Genomic DNA, 18,976 nt, shown 5'->3' on the forward strand with positions numbered 1-18,976 from the left:
TGCGAAACGACATCTTCCTAAAACAAAGATCATCAGAAAAAGACGTTTGGAAATATGTTTGCCACGTACCCAAATGTAAAAATATGCAGTGAACTTTTAAATTCCTGTTTTGGGTCCACATATCTATGTGAACAGTACTGTATTTGTATTTGAAACAAACAAAGACGAAGAATCGCTGTACTCTTAAGGCCTTACAGAAGATTCTTCACTGTTGGCCTTATCACAGTATATCCCCGATTTTGAAAGCTTGGCAGATGGACATGAGGACACAAACTTCGCATAAATTAAAAATTTAAATATATGTTGATTTAAAATGAGACGTCTGAATTGTATTTAATTTTAAAATTTATAAACAACAATTTTCAATATGTGCTGATTAGCTTTTTAACCATGTGCAATGAAATTCTTTTTTAACCATGTACACATTTAGAAGAAAAAAAAGTAGATCGCATCACAAATTAAATTGGCCACCCCTAGATTTCCATTTAAATCAATATAGTTGAGAATATGCAACAATAATACATACTATGCTATAAAATTATATAATTAATGCCAACCTACATGATTCGAACTTTCGAAGAACCTATCTACCACAATTAAAGCACTAAAATTCTTCTACCACACATTACAATATAAGTTACGAGATACAATATTTGTGCCAAATCAATGATACAAAGGTTCTATGTATAGTAAGTCAGAACACAGAAAATCTCTAGCTAAATTTAAAAGTAAGCTAATGAATGTGACTAGGACTATAAAGCTATATATCGAATGTGATTTAATATGCTAACTATGTCAATAAAAAAGCTAAATTTTTCAAAAAACTTATCCATTCCCAAAAGCACAAAATTCTTTGACTTCATAAAAATTATCAGAGGACACAGAAATGTACAATAAGTGCCAAGGGTGGACCCATGGGAGTTTAGGAAACCTAAGGCATATGATGAAAAGTCTTCCTTTGCTAATAATGCAAAGGAAGTTACCTATGTTAACTCTAGAACACTGGTTCCCAAAGTGGGCGATACCGCTCCCTAGGGGGCAGTGAAACAATCAAGGGGGGTGATAGTAGCCTCGGGTGCATTTGGGGGGCATTTAATAAAAATAAGGGGGGGTCAAAGCATAAAGAAGGAAGAGAAGATAAGAAAATTTAGAAAAACTATTCGTACGTGTTTCACCTGTTGTGTAACATAGTGTAACATTATTTTCCAGGTAAACACACAAAAGGCAAGTTATAACCAATTGGCGGTCAAGTCTGCTAACAAGTCTTAACAAGCAAGTACAGGTAGGCGAGCATGTCGGGCACTGTCGGTGAGTCCAGCTTACATCAGCAAGAATATGTACATGTAATGACTTGTTGAGAATACGATACTATAAATAGGCATAATGTATGAAATCTAATTTAGATTGTTTTTGAATTGTGTGACAAGTAGTTAACAATAGTGCAAGTGTAATAGTATTCAAATCAAAAATTTTAATTCATATTCCATAACTTCGATATTTAAGGATTACATACAAAGCAAATTGTATTATTGCTGTTTCAATAAAACAGCAATTTACATGTGAGTATTTTTATACATTTTCATACATATCTACTACACGTTTCTATGGCTTCTAGTGTTTACTAATAATAAAATATTTTTATTGCATTATTAATGAAATCACAGGAGTGAAATCATAAAAAAAAACTGTTAAACACTAATATTTATTTCTATCTACTGAATCATCCGTGTTAATTGGTAAATAAGGCGTGTGTTAATAAGGAACGATTATATAAATAACAAAAAATTGAATAAAAACTATTAACCAATTATTAATTGCATATTAATGTATTTTTTTAAAATAATTATCTCTTGATAAATTTAGTTTGATATTTGTCAATTTAATATCAAATAAATATATCTAATGCTGAGCAAAGAACAAAACCTGGTTTATTAGTTTCATTAGTATTTTAGTCTGTCTTTTGCCGTCTTACGCAAAAACCACTGATGTCGTGGACACTATTCTAATAAGTATAACACAACTATTGCAAAGAATTTTGGTTCCAACTAGAGAAATATTAATTATATAATTTTTTTCTACAGATAATATTGTGGCCAAATCTAAGAAAAAATGCAGACAATATAGTATTGAATATTTTAACTATGGCTTTATTCAGTCGCTTACAAACAATATACAGTAAACCCCCGCTATTCGCGGGGGTATGTTCCTGAGAAATGTCACGAATACCGAAAACGCAAATACTGAGTTATGGTTCCCATGGTAATAAAGGGGTTCCATTCCAAAGTATGAAATATATAAGAAAAACTAGTCTAAAATTTTGTCTATGTATGTATTATATGTACCTTCATTCATAATATGACTATGTACATAGTGAAATGCAAGCATATGGCATCAAAATGAAAATAAGAAACAATTTAATATTAAATGTAATATTTATTAGAAATTTCAAACCAGTGCCTTTGCTAGCTAAAAAACTTATCCCGCCAGTGCTATCACCAGTTTCGCTAAAGTGTTGATAAAGGAGTTTAGCCTTTTCATGAATGATGAGTGAACTTAAAGGAATTTTATTTTGAGTTCGGTCTTCTATCCACAGAAGCTTTTTTTTCCATTTTTTCTAATTTAACATCACGAGTTACAGAGCAAATTTTTGAAGCAATTAGCGTGTTTTCACAGACACTGCGGCGGATTTTTTCTTCCGATTTTTTGATTGACTGTACCGTTGACTCATTGATTTTATAATGTTTTGCCACTGAAGATACGCTTTCACCATTAGAAATTTTGTCTAATAACTCAATTTTATTCGCTAATGTCATCACCTTTGATATTTTCATATTTCCCTTGTTATTCGTAGCCATATTTTTGTACAGGATGGTTAGAAAGAACTTGTCCACAATAAAGTCACTTTATTCCGTTAACACACTTGATAAAGTGTCTGTTTTACATTACAAAACGGTAGATTTATCGCTTTTGTAAGTATATCAATTAATGAATTTATTCAATTTATAAGCATATAAATTAAAAGCAAACGACAAAACCTTCCATGACAAACGCATAACATATACTGAACAAGGATTAGCGAGAAACATCCACGCTCACGATTTTGTCACCCCCCCCCACGCACTGAGCACTGTTTTGACTGGGAAAGATCATTTTAGCCACGACCATGTTTTTTTATGACGGAAATGTTCACGGCACTTTACAATTCACATTTTTTTAGGTTTCATTTTATATTAAATCAGCGACCGCAAATATGCGAAACTGCGAATACAGATACCGCAAATAGCGGGGGTTTACTATATTACCAATGTGTTTGCTTTGCGAAAGAGTTATCAAATGAAGCTATGAAACCTTCAAGACTACGAGAACATTTGACAAAATTTCATGCTGATAAAAAAGATAAGGATTTATTTAATTTTTAAGCACTTAAAAAAAACGTTTGAAACACTGACATTGGTAAAATGTCGATTGTTTGGATGCTCTTTTCAACAGCATCCAAACAAGATGACAATGGTTGCGTGCTTCTTACAACATTTTGTTACTGATTGCTAAAATGGGAAAACCGCATACTATTGGTGAAGAACTAATTGTACCAGCTGTAAGTGAGGCAATACGCACTATGCTGCACATGCCAGCGTCTGATATTATCAATAAAATTTCTTTGAGCAATAATACAGTGCAAAGAAGAATTGATGAAATGGCTCAAGATGTTGAAGACTCATTATTAAATTTGTGAAGAATTATTATTTGCTAAAAATTTGAAAACTGATACTAAAGGAGAATCGATATTTCATGCATTGGAAGAGTTTTTTAAAGAAAAAGAAATACCCCTGAGTAATATCTTGTCAGTTGCTACTGATCGTGCTCCAGCGATGATAGGGCACTATAGGGGTTTTCTTGCATATTTAAAAAAGGCGGTGCCAAATGCATTCGCTGTACACTGTGTCATCCACCGTCAACATTTAGTTGCCAAAAATCTGAGTGAACACCTACATAGGTCATTAGATTATATCATTAAAGCAATCAACAAAATCAGAATCAATTCATTGAATGACAGGTTGTTTAGACAACTTTGTATTGAAAACAATGAAGAATTCAATCGCTTGCTGCTTCATACAGAAATTCGTTGGCTATCAAAAGGTACCTGTTTGAATCGGTTTTATAATCTCTAACTCCATGCTAGAGTTTCTAGAAAACAAAGATGATGCTTTACGAGCCAACTTTATTGATTCCAAAAATGACATAGCTTATTTGACAGACTTGTTTAACAAATTTAATGAAACAAATCTACAACTTCAAGGTGATGAGCTGAATTTAATAAAAGCAAAAGCTGTTATTTCTGCGTTTGTGGCAAAACTTCTTCTGTACAAACAAAATTTAGGATGAGGGGAATTCAGCCAGTTTCCAAATTTATCAACAGTAGAAAAATATGATGACGACTTACTTACCTATTGTCAGCACTTGGATGCTCTCCATTCTGACTTCAATCAACGATTTGAAGATATTTTAAAAATGAACATACCCGATTGGGTTCTGAATCCTTTTTCAAGTACAAACACAGAAGAATCTCCAAAATTACAAGAAGAACTGATAGATGTAACAACAAATGAAGAATTGAAATTTAAATTCAAAGACGGCTACCAACAATTCTGGCTGCAAAAACAGATACCTACAGTTTATCCTGGATTATGGGCTATAATACAAAAGTTTTTAATTGCATTTCCTTCATCATATTTAGTGGAACATGGGTTTAGTGCAGTCACAAATTTGTTAACAAAAAAAAGAAACCGACTGCAAATAGCGAATCGCGGTGATTTAAGAATACTGCTGACAAAAACAGAGCCAAGGATTAATACATTGATAGCAGCGCACCAGGTTCATCCTTCTCATTAGGATTATTTTTAATGTTATTCGTAATTTTTATTTTCATATCCTTCGTTATCTTAATTTTCTGTGTGTAATGCAAATGTTACTATGGTTGATTTTAATAAATAATTTTATAATTTCAAGCTTCAAGGTGTCTTATTTACAACATCTTTATTTACTATGTTTTAAGCCGTAGGTAGATATATAGATACATAAAAAATGCAAATTTTTTACTATAACTTTCTGTTTGTTTGCTTAAAGAAGGTAGATTTCCGGGGGGGGGGGGCACTGAGTAATTTTTTTTCTGAAAAGGGGGCGATAGGACAAATAAGTTTGGGAACCTATGCTCTAGAAGGAAAGTGATGAACCAAATTGACCGACTGGATATGAATGGCATAACTACTGATGACCCTGTTCAGAATGTTAAACAATAAATATTTTGCATCACGCTGGAAGCTTTTAGGGACAGAACTACTGTCTGCTGGAGGAAAAACTGGCAGAAAACAGGAGCTTTTTTCACAGAAAATGAGAATTAAAATTCTTTTGAATTAAAAGAATTTTTTTGCAAAAAGCAAAATAATTAAACTCCATACTACCCTAGAAATGACATTTCAGTGACAATACATGCATTTTATATAAGAACACCACAAAAGAATACAGTACTACAGACATTTTACCGAAATCCAAAGTCATTTTTCTGACTTTGGATTTCGGTTTGAACTCTCATCAACTGATTCTGAATGTCTTGAGAAAGATACTGTTACAAACTTTGCCTTCTTCAGTAAGAGAAGATCTGAACTTAGTTTTTGTTTATCACACCTTGCTGAATATCCTCTCACACTCTGCACTGCTATGAGGAATTGTCAAAATGCCAAGCATGATTTGGGATAATCTGTTATATTCCAACCAAGGATCACACTACATCATAATAGCATCTGGTATGTTTCTACACTGAAACTGACAGAACTGATGCTGCAAAACAACTATTTCTTTTATCTTCAATTATATTATGAAGTACTAGAAACTTGTACACAAACAATCTCATGTTTGAAAATGATACTCTACCAATCGATGACATTTGCAGAAAGAGACATTCTCCTTCATAAATCAAGACAGATGGCAACAATTGTACCACCTACTAAAGCTACAATAGCTACCATAGTGGTCAAGTACAGGAGTACTCATACTTGAGTGACCAGGGTTCAAAGACCACATGATTACTAAACATCATAATGTATTTATCAGAGATGTTCACAAGATATTCTAACTTGAGAACTCCTCTGACCTTATGCAGCAGTATCCCAGAGCATAAACAAAAAATTTATTTTTTAATTATTTAATATTCCGATTCAAAGGTAAACCAACAGTAAAACCCTGTTGTCAAAACAAAAGACCCTCACATGATTCATCAGTTTTAATTCAGCCAGGCCAAATTATATGCCACATAGAGATATATGCCTTTGCAGATATCAATACAAGCCATTCTGCATGAAGAACTTTCAGTTACCACTAGAGGTTACTACTTCCATCCCGAATTCTCATATATACCACTACATTTATGAAGCACTCTTAAAATTATGTGCTGTGTCAATAACATAAAAATTACTTTTCACCCAAATGTCATTTAGAAATGGGAGTAATTCAGCTTTCACCTTCTAACACACTTTTCTAATAAGTTTGATGTCTGTATATGTATATAAAATAAAAATATATTAAAAAGGAAGGAAGAGAAAAGGAAAATGAAAGAAAACTCAGACTAGGCCAGTGATAACCAGAGGAAACCCAAGAACATTATGGATATTAGTTTAGATATCAGTTTAAAGAAAAACAGAAGATTGAAGAAAATTAGAAAAGTAATAAAGGAGAAAAATTAGTTTAAAAAATCAAAATAATTGAAAGAAGAGAGAAAATAAATAAAGGAGAAAAAAAATAATAACACAATGATTAGGAGTGCTAATCATCAAGATTGCATGTAAAATCCAAAGAAAAGCCAAAACAAATGCAAAAAGGGTGGAAAAATGATGTAGTAGGAATGTAGCTTATAATTCACTCTATGTGCTGTTGTATATACGTTCAACCAAGAACACGTATAAAACTACATAAGAGCTTACTACAAAAATCAATGAAACAGATGCCAAAGAGAAATTAAAAAACTAAATGTGCCTAAATATATACTACACGGCCTAAGTGTTACATCAGTTCAAGGTCTTTTTTTATAAGAACGGGATTTGCAACCCTGGACTGCCTGGGCCTCACTATATTTCTACACCTCCTTTGCTCTTACAATTCTGTACTCTTCATCTTGTTTCTTGTGAGTCATTAGTTTTATGAATGCATATTCAGAAACTATTTTTTGCTTATATCAACTTTTTTTGCCTTCACAAAGTTTTCAGCACTTTTTCTTGCTGCTTTGTTGATTACTTTCCTTCTTCTCCATGCTGAGTTGCATTTATCACAAATTTAACTAACCATTTTTTTTCCACTAGCAGTCGCCAAGCCACACAGTTTTGTTTCCTCGTTGGTACCTGTTCATTGATTCTTCCTGTAAGTTCTTATGCTGTTGTATATATTTTCTCAGTAATATGTTCATTCTCTGTAGAGTCAATTACAAACTACACTGAAAGAACAGAATTCGTGGCATACCCGGTTCCTCAGCAATGGGCCGCTGTCACCCCTCTTGCTAGTGAACGAACCCACCGCTTGGCAGGTATATGTGTACACTGCATTCACATAGACGGTAATTCAATGTCAGTATGGCTAAACATTGTGAATTAACCGACTTTGAGAGAGGGATGATAGTGGGTGCCTGATGCATGAGTCACTCTATTGTGGAGCTGGCACAGAAATTGTACCATCGACAGTATCGGGAATACCCATTTTCCAGAATAACATCTCATCATGGAGAGCGCTGTGGGCGGAGAAAGGTGGTGGATAAACATGAGCATCGACATCTGTCGCGCATTGTTTCAGCCAACCAGAGAGCGCAACAGTGGCACAAATCGCTGCCAACTTCAACGAGGGAGGCGCCAGAAACTACACCAAGACCATCAGGCAATCCTTAGCCACAATAGGGTATGGGAGCTGCCGACTCACCAGAGTCCCAATGCTAACACCACAACAAAGGGCTCTATGCCTGAACTGGGCAAAAGAACATCAGTGATGGACCTTGGATGATTGGAGACAGGTCTCCTGGTCCAATGAGTCCAGTTTCTAGTTATTTTGAGCAGACAGGAGGGTGCATCTGGCAGAAACCACTCGAAGCTATGCACCCATCATGTCAACCGGGAACTGTTCAGGCAGGTGGACAGTCGGTAATGGTCTGGGGCGTGTTCAACTGGCAAACGTTGGGACTCCTGGTACATCTAGATGCATCTCTGAATGGTCCAGGTTAAGTGTCCATCCTTGCAGACCATCTGCATCCCTTCATGGTCATTGTGCACCCACAGGGCAATGGAATCTTCCAGCAGGACACTGTGCCTCCCAACAAAACTGTGGTAACTAGAACATGGTTTGAAGAGCATCGCGCAGATTTTACTACCATGGAATGACCTCCCCATTCACAGGACCTGAACCATGTGGAGCATCTCTGGGATGCTACGGCAAGGTCCATTCGAGCTTAGGATCCCCCACCCAGGAATGCAATGGAATTATGGACAGCAGTGCAGCACGCATGGATGGAAATACCTATGGAACGCTTTTGTAAACTAGTGGACTCAATGCCTCGCCATGTGACTATCCTTATCCGGGCAAAAGGTGGGCCTACCAGCCACTAGGTAGGTATCCCATAATTTATGTCCACTCAGTGTACATTCCTACTACATAATTTTTTTTCCATTTTTACAATTTATTTTGGCATTAATTTGTTCCAAATTACTTATCTCACATGGTTTTTACCTGAACCTTCATTGGCATGAATTTTATGTCTGAAACAGAGATACGACTCAATACAGTAATACCCCGAAGTTACGCGATAGGTGGGTCCGACGAAAATCGCGTAAGTCGAATTTGCGTAAGTCGGGGTACAACTTTGCATATAAATACATATAAATTTTGCTTAATTGGGACCAAGGACTAACATAAACACTAGTTTAGAAGAAAAATATTAATAAAATTGCAGTTCTTTATACATATTAATACAAAATATGTATTAAAAAAACAAATTACTTACGTTAAAAAGTTATTTCGATGTCGATGGCTTCATAAAATCTAACAAATTCGTCTGACGACACAGCGCGTTCTTTTTTTCACGCAGAATTTTTTCGTAGCAAGCTAATAATTTTTTTTATTCCTTGCTTTGTAGCTATAACGCGTTCTACGTTGGAGTCTATGTTTTCTAAAATTTTTAAGCCCTTTACAATTGAGCCCTTTTCAATTTTCAACCTGTCAAGTTTGCAATTGTCATGTGCTTTTCGCCGTTGCTTCATTTAGGCCTGTAGCACGTGCAATATCACATGGTCTTTCATTTTTCTCAAAGCGTTTCACAATTTCATATTTTTTCTCTCGACAGAGGCGGACTGGCCATAAGCCTTACCAGGGAAACCCCGGTGGGCCAGTGTGATTTTGGCCATAAACCATAGTATGAGGCCACTATACATTTTCCCGGGTAAGAATTTTTGATCCAGTCCGCCTGTTTATCGATAATTGCTTTTCTTTTTCTCTCTGAATCTGCAGTGTCTTCACCAGGACGCTTCCTTTTCACACCTTTTAATTAAGTATTTTACTCATTTTTAGGGAATAAAGCACAATTACAAAACGAGGAGGCACGCTTGATACGCATAAACAAAGCTGCGCGCATGTAGCAACTGAATAAACAACACCATAAAGGCAGAGATACACTATTAACACCTCACATTTCTAGGGGTTACTACCATAAAACAATAAAAATCCAGTTGCGTTTCTGCTAGTGAAATCTGTTATAAACTGGTAGTAAACTCGATCTAATTGCATTTGCGATTATACCGATAGCTGGAATTGTGTTGTTTTTTAGGTTATTATGGTGAAATGTGTTTCCCCTTCACTGATATAAAAAACATAAAAGCAGCAAAGTTGAATTTTGTTCATCTTTCGCTCTCATTCTCCGCCGTCGCACCGTATATCGATAACATATGAAAAACGACCTTGAAGATAGTGGGCGGCAGGCCAAACGAAAAAATCAAGAACCGCGTAACTCCGAGTTCGCGTAAGTCGGGGTAGCGTAAGTCGGGGTATTACTGCAGTCCACTTTACAAGCTCTTGAAAAGTGACACCTGGGTTGTGTGTTATATGGCAATATCCTTTTCATTAGTATAATATCATTTTGTATTATTATTATTTCTTATTATATTAAAACAATTATAGTATTGTTTTTGTGTACATCCTTTTATTTTTCTCTTATATGTCTTTGTTCTTTCTATTACTGTAATCTTTAATTTTTCTCCTTCTTTATTACTTTTCTAATTTTCTTCAACCGTCTATTTTCCTCTAAGCTAATATATATATATATATATATACACAGGGTTATTCAAAATGAAGTCTGGGGTTTCAGAATTTTTTTTTGGGAAAGCGCATGTGTCATAATCATTTGTAGCCATCTCGAAAGAACGCATAATATTTCAAGTTTCGTTCCCACGCTCGCGATGTTCAGTATGCTGCACGGCTAACCACCAAATGGCGTTGGATGCATACCACCGTGCAGTCGTTCGTTTGCCTGTGACGCCAGTTCTGCTCTGTTGTGACATGGCTTCGGAATGCAATGAGAAAGCTTTTACTGTGTTGGAGTTTCATGTAAGTAAATCTGTTACCATTGTGCAACACCACTTTCGGACAAAATTTAAGAAAGATCCACCGACAGAAAAGATAATTAAACAAGGGTATACACAGATTAAGGAGACAGGATGTCTGTGCAAGGGAAAAAGTCCCAGTCGCTCGCCTGTATCAGATGTTAATGTGGAACGCATTAGGGAAACTTTTCTAAGGAGCCCAAGGAAATCCACTATGAGGGCAAGCAAAGAACTTCACATCCCACAAACTACAGTTTGGCATGTTTTGCGGAAGCGATTACTAATGAAATCATATCGTCTAACCCTGTTGCAGTCTTTGAAACCAGATGATCTGTGCGCGAGGAGTAACTTCTGCACTGCACTGCAGAGCCGCATGGAACAAGATGACACGTTTGCTGACAGAGTGATTTTTTCTGATGAATCGACCTTCCATTTGTCGGGGAAAGTGAATAAGCAGAATGTGTGATTTTGGGGGACATCAAATCCGCATACACATGTGGAAGACGAGCGGGACCCTCCAAAAGTAAATGTCTTTTGTACCATATCTCAAAAGAAAGTTTATGGTCCATTTTTCTTTTGTGAAAAGATTGTAACTGGGGAGATTTATCTGGATTTATTACACTTATGGCTTCTACCCCAACTACAGGATGATAGTGCAAACTTCATCCTACAGCAAGATGGTGCCTCATGTCACTTCCATCACACAGTCCGGAATTTTTTAAACCACCATTTACCGCAGCGATGGATCAGACGTGGGAGTGCTGCAGATCAGCAGATCGAATCCTGGCCGCCTCGGTCTCCCAACCTAACGCCATGCAATTTCTTAAAGGATAATGTTTTTGTGCCTCCCTTACCTGCGACTATACCAGAACTGAAAGATCGGATCACCAAAACCATTGACAGCATCACTCCTGACTTACTAAGCCATGTGTGGGAAGAATTCCTTTTCCGAGTTGATGTCTGCCGGATCACTAAAGGCTCTCATATTGAACATTTATGAGGTATGTAAAAAAAAACTTCATTACTATACTTGCATTCTGGAAATATTTCCTTCTTCCTCTGTCTGCTCATGTGTGTACAGGAATTGTTTGAAACCCTGGACTTCATTTTGAATAACCCTGTGTATGTATATAAGTTAGTAGTCATGAAGGGCAATGTGCTAACGTTACGTTACTAGTAACGCTAATTACGGAGAACAAAGGACAAACGGAACGGTGATCGCTATCACGGTGAACAAATAAGGGAGATGAGATAAAGGTGAGGTAATAAGGAATAGTAAGAATTAATAAAATAAAAATACACAAGAATAAAAAATAAAAATATTAATAATAATAAGAAGAACTTGGTGCCATTCGTCCTGTGATTTTGCGCCTTTTTCGAGGGCCAGCCGCCGAAATCAAAGGAGGAAACGGCAATAAGTGGGTATAGCCTCTGTTTCTGACATGAAATATACACCACACGTGGTACAGGTGAAATTATTTTAAGTAGGTTTATATAAGTTTAGGTAGGTTTAAATAAGTTAAGGTCGGGTTAAATAAAGTCAGATTAAATAGGATAAAATAAAATAAAGTCAGAATAAGTAAGTTAAAATAAAATAAAATAAAATCAATTTAAGTAAGTTAAAGTCAGATTAAATAAATAAATATTTTAAGTTAATTTTGATGGTGTTAGTGCTGAACGTATATTACAATGGCTGACCCGACAGAGGCTGGAAGTAAAGATTAAAATAATAACCAGAATATAAAATTAAAATAATATAAAATAAAGTAAAATAATAACCAGAGTAAAAAGAAGAAAAAAAGGATACGCAGAGTAAAAAGGAAAAAAAAGGATACTCAGAATAAAAAGAATGAAAAGCAAGAAATGGGATAACTTACGTGGGGTCGTAGCGATCTGTACAGTTGTGGAGAAATAAGTATTTAGTCTGAAAGTGTGGCAACGGTGTATGGTATGGGCCAGTGACCCCTGGTGTACGGAATCGGGAAAGTCTAACTTTAAAAATAAATAAATTAATTAATTTCATTGGGCTGGTTAACCCGTGTATTACAGGTTTGGAGTGTATACCAATAAATAAATAAAAGTTTGATAAGCAGTATAAATCAAATAGACTGGTAAATCGGTAATGTTTAAATTAATTTAACCAAATATGTTACAAATTTAAAGATAGGATTAATGGTAAATATGTAAGGTTAATACTGAAGGGATGCATCCCAGGATAGAAAGGAATTTTATTTTATCTTACTTATTCTGACTTTATTTTATTTTATCCTATTTAATCTGACTTTATTTAGCCCGATCTTAACTTATTTAAACCTACCTAAACTTATATAAACCTACTTAAAATAATTTCACCTGTACCACGTGTGGTGTATATTTCATGTCAGAAACAGAGGCTATACCCACTTATTGCCGTTTCCTCCTTTGATTTCGGCGGCTGGCCCTCGAAAAAGGCGCAAAATCACAGGACGAATGGCACCAAGTTCTTCTTATTATTATTAATATTTTTAATTCTTATATATTTTTATTTTATTAATTCTTACTATTCCTTATTACCTCACCTTTATCTCATCTCCCTTATTTGTTCACCGTGACAGCGATCACCATTCTGTTTGTAGTTTGTTCTCCATAATTAGTGTTACTAGTAACGTCAGTACATTATGACTACTAATGTAGTCATAACCTTCATGACTACTAACTTATGTAGCCATTGTGGTCGTTGGGTACTTTCTGCATATAGCAGTGTCCCAGGTCCATAATCCATAATAATTAATATTCTTTTTATTAATAACATCTTAAACTGTTACTTCCTGTAATTAATATATATATATATATATATATATAGAGTAGAATCTCATTAACACAAAGTTCAAGAAACAAATTTTCATGTTTTGTGACAACGATGTTTGTAGTAACAAGGTTGGCCAGAAGTGTCAAAATTAAATTATCATTTTTTTGATACATATATCTAAGAGTGATAAGAAATAATAAAATAAATTAAATTTATAAAATAAAAATAAAAGCATTGTCTAACAATAAGAATAACAGACATTTGCTCAGATTTTCTTTCATTGTAAGAAAAATGGTGAAAAGAAACAACATAATTGATGAAAGTATCGTATACATGTAATTAGTATCACAAATAGTAAAAGAAGAATTATAATCTCAATATAAAAGGAGACATGCAAATCAACTTTTTAATAAATTAACCTGGAATACCCATTTTCCAGAATAACATCTCATCGTGGACAGCGCTGTGGGCGAAGAAAGGTGGTGGGTAAACTTGAGCATCGACATCTGTCTCGCATTGTTTCAGCCAACCAGAGAGCGTGACAGTGGCACAAATCACTGACTTAAAGGAATCCAATTTCGTTCGCAGTTTCTGTCTGATATATGTTTTTTTTGTAGAGCAAATGCAATAGTTGCTTCGTTATTACAGCAAGGCGGGGTTTATTGGCACAAAAACAACTAAGGCTATACTGTATTACAGCAAGGCAACACACTATTAGGCTCGATGCATTTTGAATCTTTTTTTTTTTTTTTTTAGAAGGCACTGTGTGTGTTCTTCACTTTCATCACTGGTAACAAAAACTTCATTGTTTTGCTTGGTTCTCAGCAGCTCTTCTGGTGTTGGAATTGTCAGGTAGCAATTTTCATTATCCACTTTAACAGACTTCTTAAATTTGCCAACAAAATCCATATACCCCTTCAAATTCCTCTATTCTTCAATGCTGCTATCACATTCATCTGATGGGCCATGTCTTTCAATAATATTCTCTCCAAAGTCATTGTTTCTGAAGCAGTCGATCAGTACACTTGATGCAATATTCAAGCAATAACAAGAATATGGATAGCATCCAAGGTATTCCAATTTTGTTCTCTCCTTCTATGTTGCAGATTAAGTACCTTATCAATTGGGCTCTATATGCTCTCTTGAAGTTATAAATAATGCCTTGATACAGTGACTACATAAAATTGGTGGTACTGGGACGCAAAAAAAAAAAAACAAACCAGCCATATATTTGTAAACTTAGCAGAATATGGTGTGCAATGAACCAGAATCATCAAAACATTTTTTTTTTCTGAAGCCATTCTCCTGTCCACTTTCGACAGCCAAGGACGAAAAATTTTGACCATAAGCCAAGCACTTCTGTTGGCCTCAGAATTGTACAAAAGTTGGTTTAATTCTTTAAAACATCTCAGCTTGAAAAATTCGCCAATCACAATGGGGCATAGTTTTGTACTGCCATCTGCAATTACAGCAGAACAGAACAGAACAGTGATTCTTTGTTTGTTTAATTTTGCACCATTACAAGATTCTCCTCAAACAGCAAACATTTTGTTTGGCAGAAAATTACAAAAGAAACCAGTCACACCAAGATTAAAAATATCCTTTGCCTCATATTTTTTCCAAGAATGGACCTCACAGAGCACAACTAGTCCGTAGCCTTGCCTTAGTCAACTGATACAGCCTTCCCACAAACATTTCATGAAACCAAGTTATTTCTGTCCTTAAATCTTTGGTGCCAGCCAATGCTGCATTTAAATCACTAACCTTTTCTTAATTAGACTTTTCTTGCAAAATTGGACTTGATATTGCCTAATTTGATGCTGTTGTTGTTTGGTTTTTAGGAGCATTAGCAACTAAGGCCACATTGCTCCTGGGATGTGCGGTGGTCATTCTCTAACCTTTCCGCATCCTCCGTATTTGGTGGTCACGGGCCTAATTTGATGCATGCATTTATAGGTACCACTCAAGGTTTTGTTTAAAGCTCCTCATGTTTTGCACGACAAATTCATTTCCTGTTTTTTATCGCTGCTCTATTGTCGTGCACTGCTTCGATCTTCGTTTGGTTTTTCAGTATTGTAGATAAAGTAGGCAAAGAAATGTTGTATTCCTTTGCAATTTTCTTCATTCCAAATGATCAGCCTCTTGTATAATTTTCAGTTTTATTTCCAGGCTTAATTTTCTGCATTTACATTTTGTTGCCATAAATTAACATTCACAGGGAAATGATATATGCTTTGTATAAACAAGTATTTTGTCAACATATAAGTTAGTGCAGACACATCATATTATTACGCAGCTAAACTCTGAATTAGCACAATATGCAAAGGCAGCATCATTTAAGTTATATCTTATACAAGTATTTTGTATAAACTGAGTTTATATTAACGAGATTCTACTGTATGAAAAAGAAATTTTGATTTATCAGTCTTCATGTTGTTGAATGCTATGTGTAATAAAATGTCAGAAACCACCTTTTATAGAACTTTAAAGGTGGTTGCAAAACAGATCTGTTCAATCATAACACTGAAAAACAGATCTGTTCAATCATAACACTGAAAAACAGATCTGTTCAATCATAACACTGAAAAACAGCTGTTCAATCATAACACTGATTGTCACACTTAGGCAGTGATGACAATCCTTTATTATAATTTTAATAGGAAAATGCCAATATGAGAGCAGAGATGTTGAAGTGTGATCAAAATTTTATTTGATAAATACTGTAATTTTTAATTAAGACCTAAACAGACACCTGCACGCACGCACGCACGCACGCGTGCGCGCGCGCACACACACACACACACACACACACACACACACAGAGAGAGAGAGAGAGAGAGAGAGAGAGATCAAAATTACATTCATCACATATAAAATTGAACCAATTACCTTTCTTGCTCTTTTCATAAGAAGAGTGGCCATTCTAAAATATAACTGCCCTCTCATATGATGCAAAAAATAACCCCATAAGCCATCTCGTTGAGGTAATCTATTCCATGCTTCACCTAGTGTTTGATCAAACCTGAAAAATGTTATCTGTGAAGCATTAATCAAACAGAGGTAATAGGAAAAAATAAGAGAAATAAAGGAATCACTGTTTATTGTTATCAGCCATTTACTATAATTAAAAATGAAAATCCAAAACTAGTAAATTGTCACTTTATATGATAAATACTGCCATTTATTGTTAGTTTTTTGTTTCAATTAGGAGAAATATGTCCTCCTCCTCCTGTGTATTCTATTTCTTTTGTTACACAGCTGAATGTGTGATAGTGTAACACATTCAGTTCTGTCATCATGGATAAAGCTGGTTATTGGTACATTATCAAATTCCTGTTTTTGCAAGAGAAACAGCCAAGGAATAGCCATGAAGAGATATCTCATGTGTATTGTTTTGCAATGTTCTATGTCCATCATACAACATTGCAAAACATTGATGGAGACAGTTCAAGTGTGGCTGGATCAGGAAAGAAGATGTGGTGGCCATCCACATTTCACACTGTTGGATTCTCAGAGAAAACTGAACAGCTGATCCTCAATGACCGCTGGATAACAATTAAACAGATAACTGCTAAGACTGGGGTAAATATCAGATATTTACCCCAGTCTTAGCAATTCACAATGATTTGAATACAAATAAGAGCTCTGCACAATGGATTCCTAGCTTGCTCACGTTTTTTGAAAGAAAACAGGCGGGCCTGCTTTGCTGAATTAATTGCCATGTCTGGCAGTGATCCTGGTCTGTTTTTTTTCCCAACTGATGACTATGAATGAATTGTGGATTTATCATTCTGACCCAGAAAAAAAAAACATGTTTCAAAACAATGGAAACATTCATTATCAACTCCCAAAAAAGGCAAGAATGTAACCATCTGTAGGAAAGGTGTTGGTGTCTATTTTCTGGGATGACATGGACATTATTCTAACAGATTACCTGGTTAAGGATATCACCATCAATGCACATTACTAGAGCAACATACTGAAGCAATTACATGCAGCAATTAAGGAAAAATAATGCAGAATGCTCAGTATAGGCATGCTGTTGCTTCACAACAAAGCACCAGCACACACTGAAGTCACAACCACTGATCTTGCGATACCAATATAATTTCTCTTTCTGCAAGCTGAAACCATTTTTTCATGGAAAGTATTTCTTTGGCAATGTCGAGGTAATTTCTATGAGAGCACAGTTTCAAGAGCAAACTGAGAACATCTACAAAAATGGCATAATCAAGTGCTGCAAAAGAAGGGAGAAATGTGTAAATTTGGGTGGTTACTACATAGAGGGGTAATACACATTCCAAATCTCAACCTCCTGAGATACATAATAGAACATGGTCAGGGCAGGAACGGGGGACTTTGACACAATCATATTTCAAATCATTTTGTACAATCATTTTTGCTCTATTATACCAACAGTCTGTTTATTCAGCCATTTCATCATTCTCCATGTGCTATATTTTTTAATGATATATACAGTGAACTGGTTAATGTTATCACTGGTTATCAGCCATTTATTATAATTAAAAATAAAAATCCAAAACCATTTATATTATAATGTATGTAAATTCTGTCACTTTATATGATAAAGTGAAAATTTTACCATTTACTGTTAAGATGCCATTTACAGTTAGCATTTTAATGTTTCAATTAGGAGAAATGTGCCTTCCAGAACACCTAAAATTATGTATTAGTCAGAAATTTGCCAATTATTCACAATCTTAATCATGCCAAATAATGTTTACAACCACCTCATTCCCTTGCCACATGAAAGCAGTAAAATCTAAGGAAGTGCATCCGATTGATGTTGATGGACAATGCAATGTTGAGTCTGTTTAGTGTGACATAAGCACTGGAAAAGGAAAACTGAGAGTAGGTGTATGTTATAGGCCTAATGAATCTGATGAGTACAATGATCATAAATGAGTATAATGTGCAGAGAAATAGAGTGGGCCAGTAAATCAGAGTGTCTTATAATGGGGAATTTTAATTTCACCAAAAGCAAATTCAAAACGGGAAGCATTCAAGGAATTAATCTTGGAAGCTACTAGGCTTTTCATACCAACTAAAAAATATTGTTCAAGATTTAGGCCTAAATGGGGTCAGATGAACTAATTAGACATATGGCAGAGTTGTTGTTGTTATTTGGTTTTTAGGTGCATTAGCAACTAAGGCCATATTGCTCCGGGGGTATGCGGTGGTCATTCCCTGACCTTTCCACATCCCCCATATTTGGTGGTCACGGGCTCGAACTCCAGTCTAATCAAGAAGCGTGTGCTATGCACTGCTGCTCTGCCCACCTGGCTACGGAGGCACCCATATGGCAGAGAAGAAAAATGCATGGGATATATATAAATTAACAGGTGACACAGAAGCCTATGATAGATGTAAGCTGGTCTGTAACCTAGTCAAAAAGGAGGTTAGGCAGGCAAAGGCAGATTACGAGAAATCTTTGGCAAAGGATGCAAAGAAAAACAGCAAAGAGTTCTTTGCTTATGTAAACTCTAGGAGGAAGGGGATAAATCAGATTGGTGCACTTGATATCAATGGTTCAATTGTTGATGAT

The 18,976-nt window shown here is 35.4% G+C and overlaps 1 protein-coding gene across 2 annotated transcripts in view; it reads right to left on the reverse strand.

Moving 5' to 3' along the window:
- The window catches only part of LOC150083174 (E3 SUMO-protein ligase RanBP2-like), a 621,501-nt gene that overhangs the window by 476,606 nt on the left and 125,919 nt on the right, over positions 1–18,976 (reverse strand). For both annotated transcript variants that reach the window (XM_090377889.1, XM_090377888.1), the window contains exon 10: positions 16,300–16,432. In XM_090377889.1, the coding sequence (XP_090234015.1) occupies positions 16,300–16,432 (133 nt within the window). The remainder of the gene's footprint in view (positions 1–16,299; positions 16,433–18,976) is intronic.

The sequence above is a fragment of the Mastigoproctus giganteus genome, chromosome 7 (assembly GCF_048544385.1).
Source record: "Mastigoproctus giganteus isolate SK-2022 chromosome 7, ASM4854438v1, whole genome shotgun sequence".
Taxonomy (NCBI): domain Eukaryota; kingdom Metazoa; phylum Arthropoda; class Arachnida; order Uropygi; family Thelyphonidae; genus Mastigoproctus; species Mastigoproctus giganteus.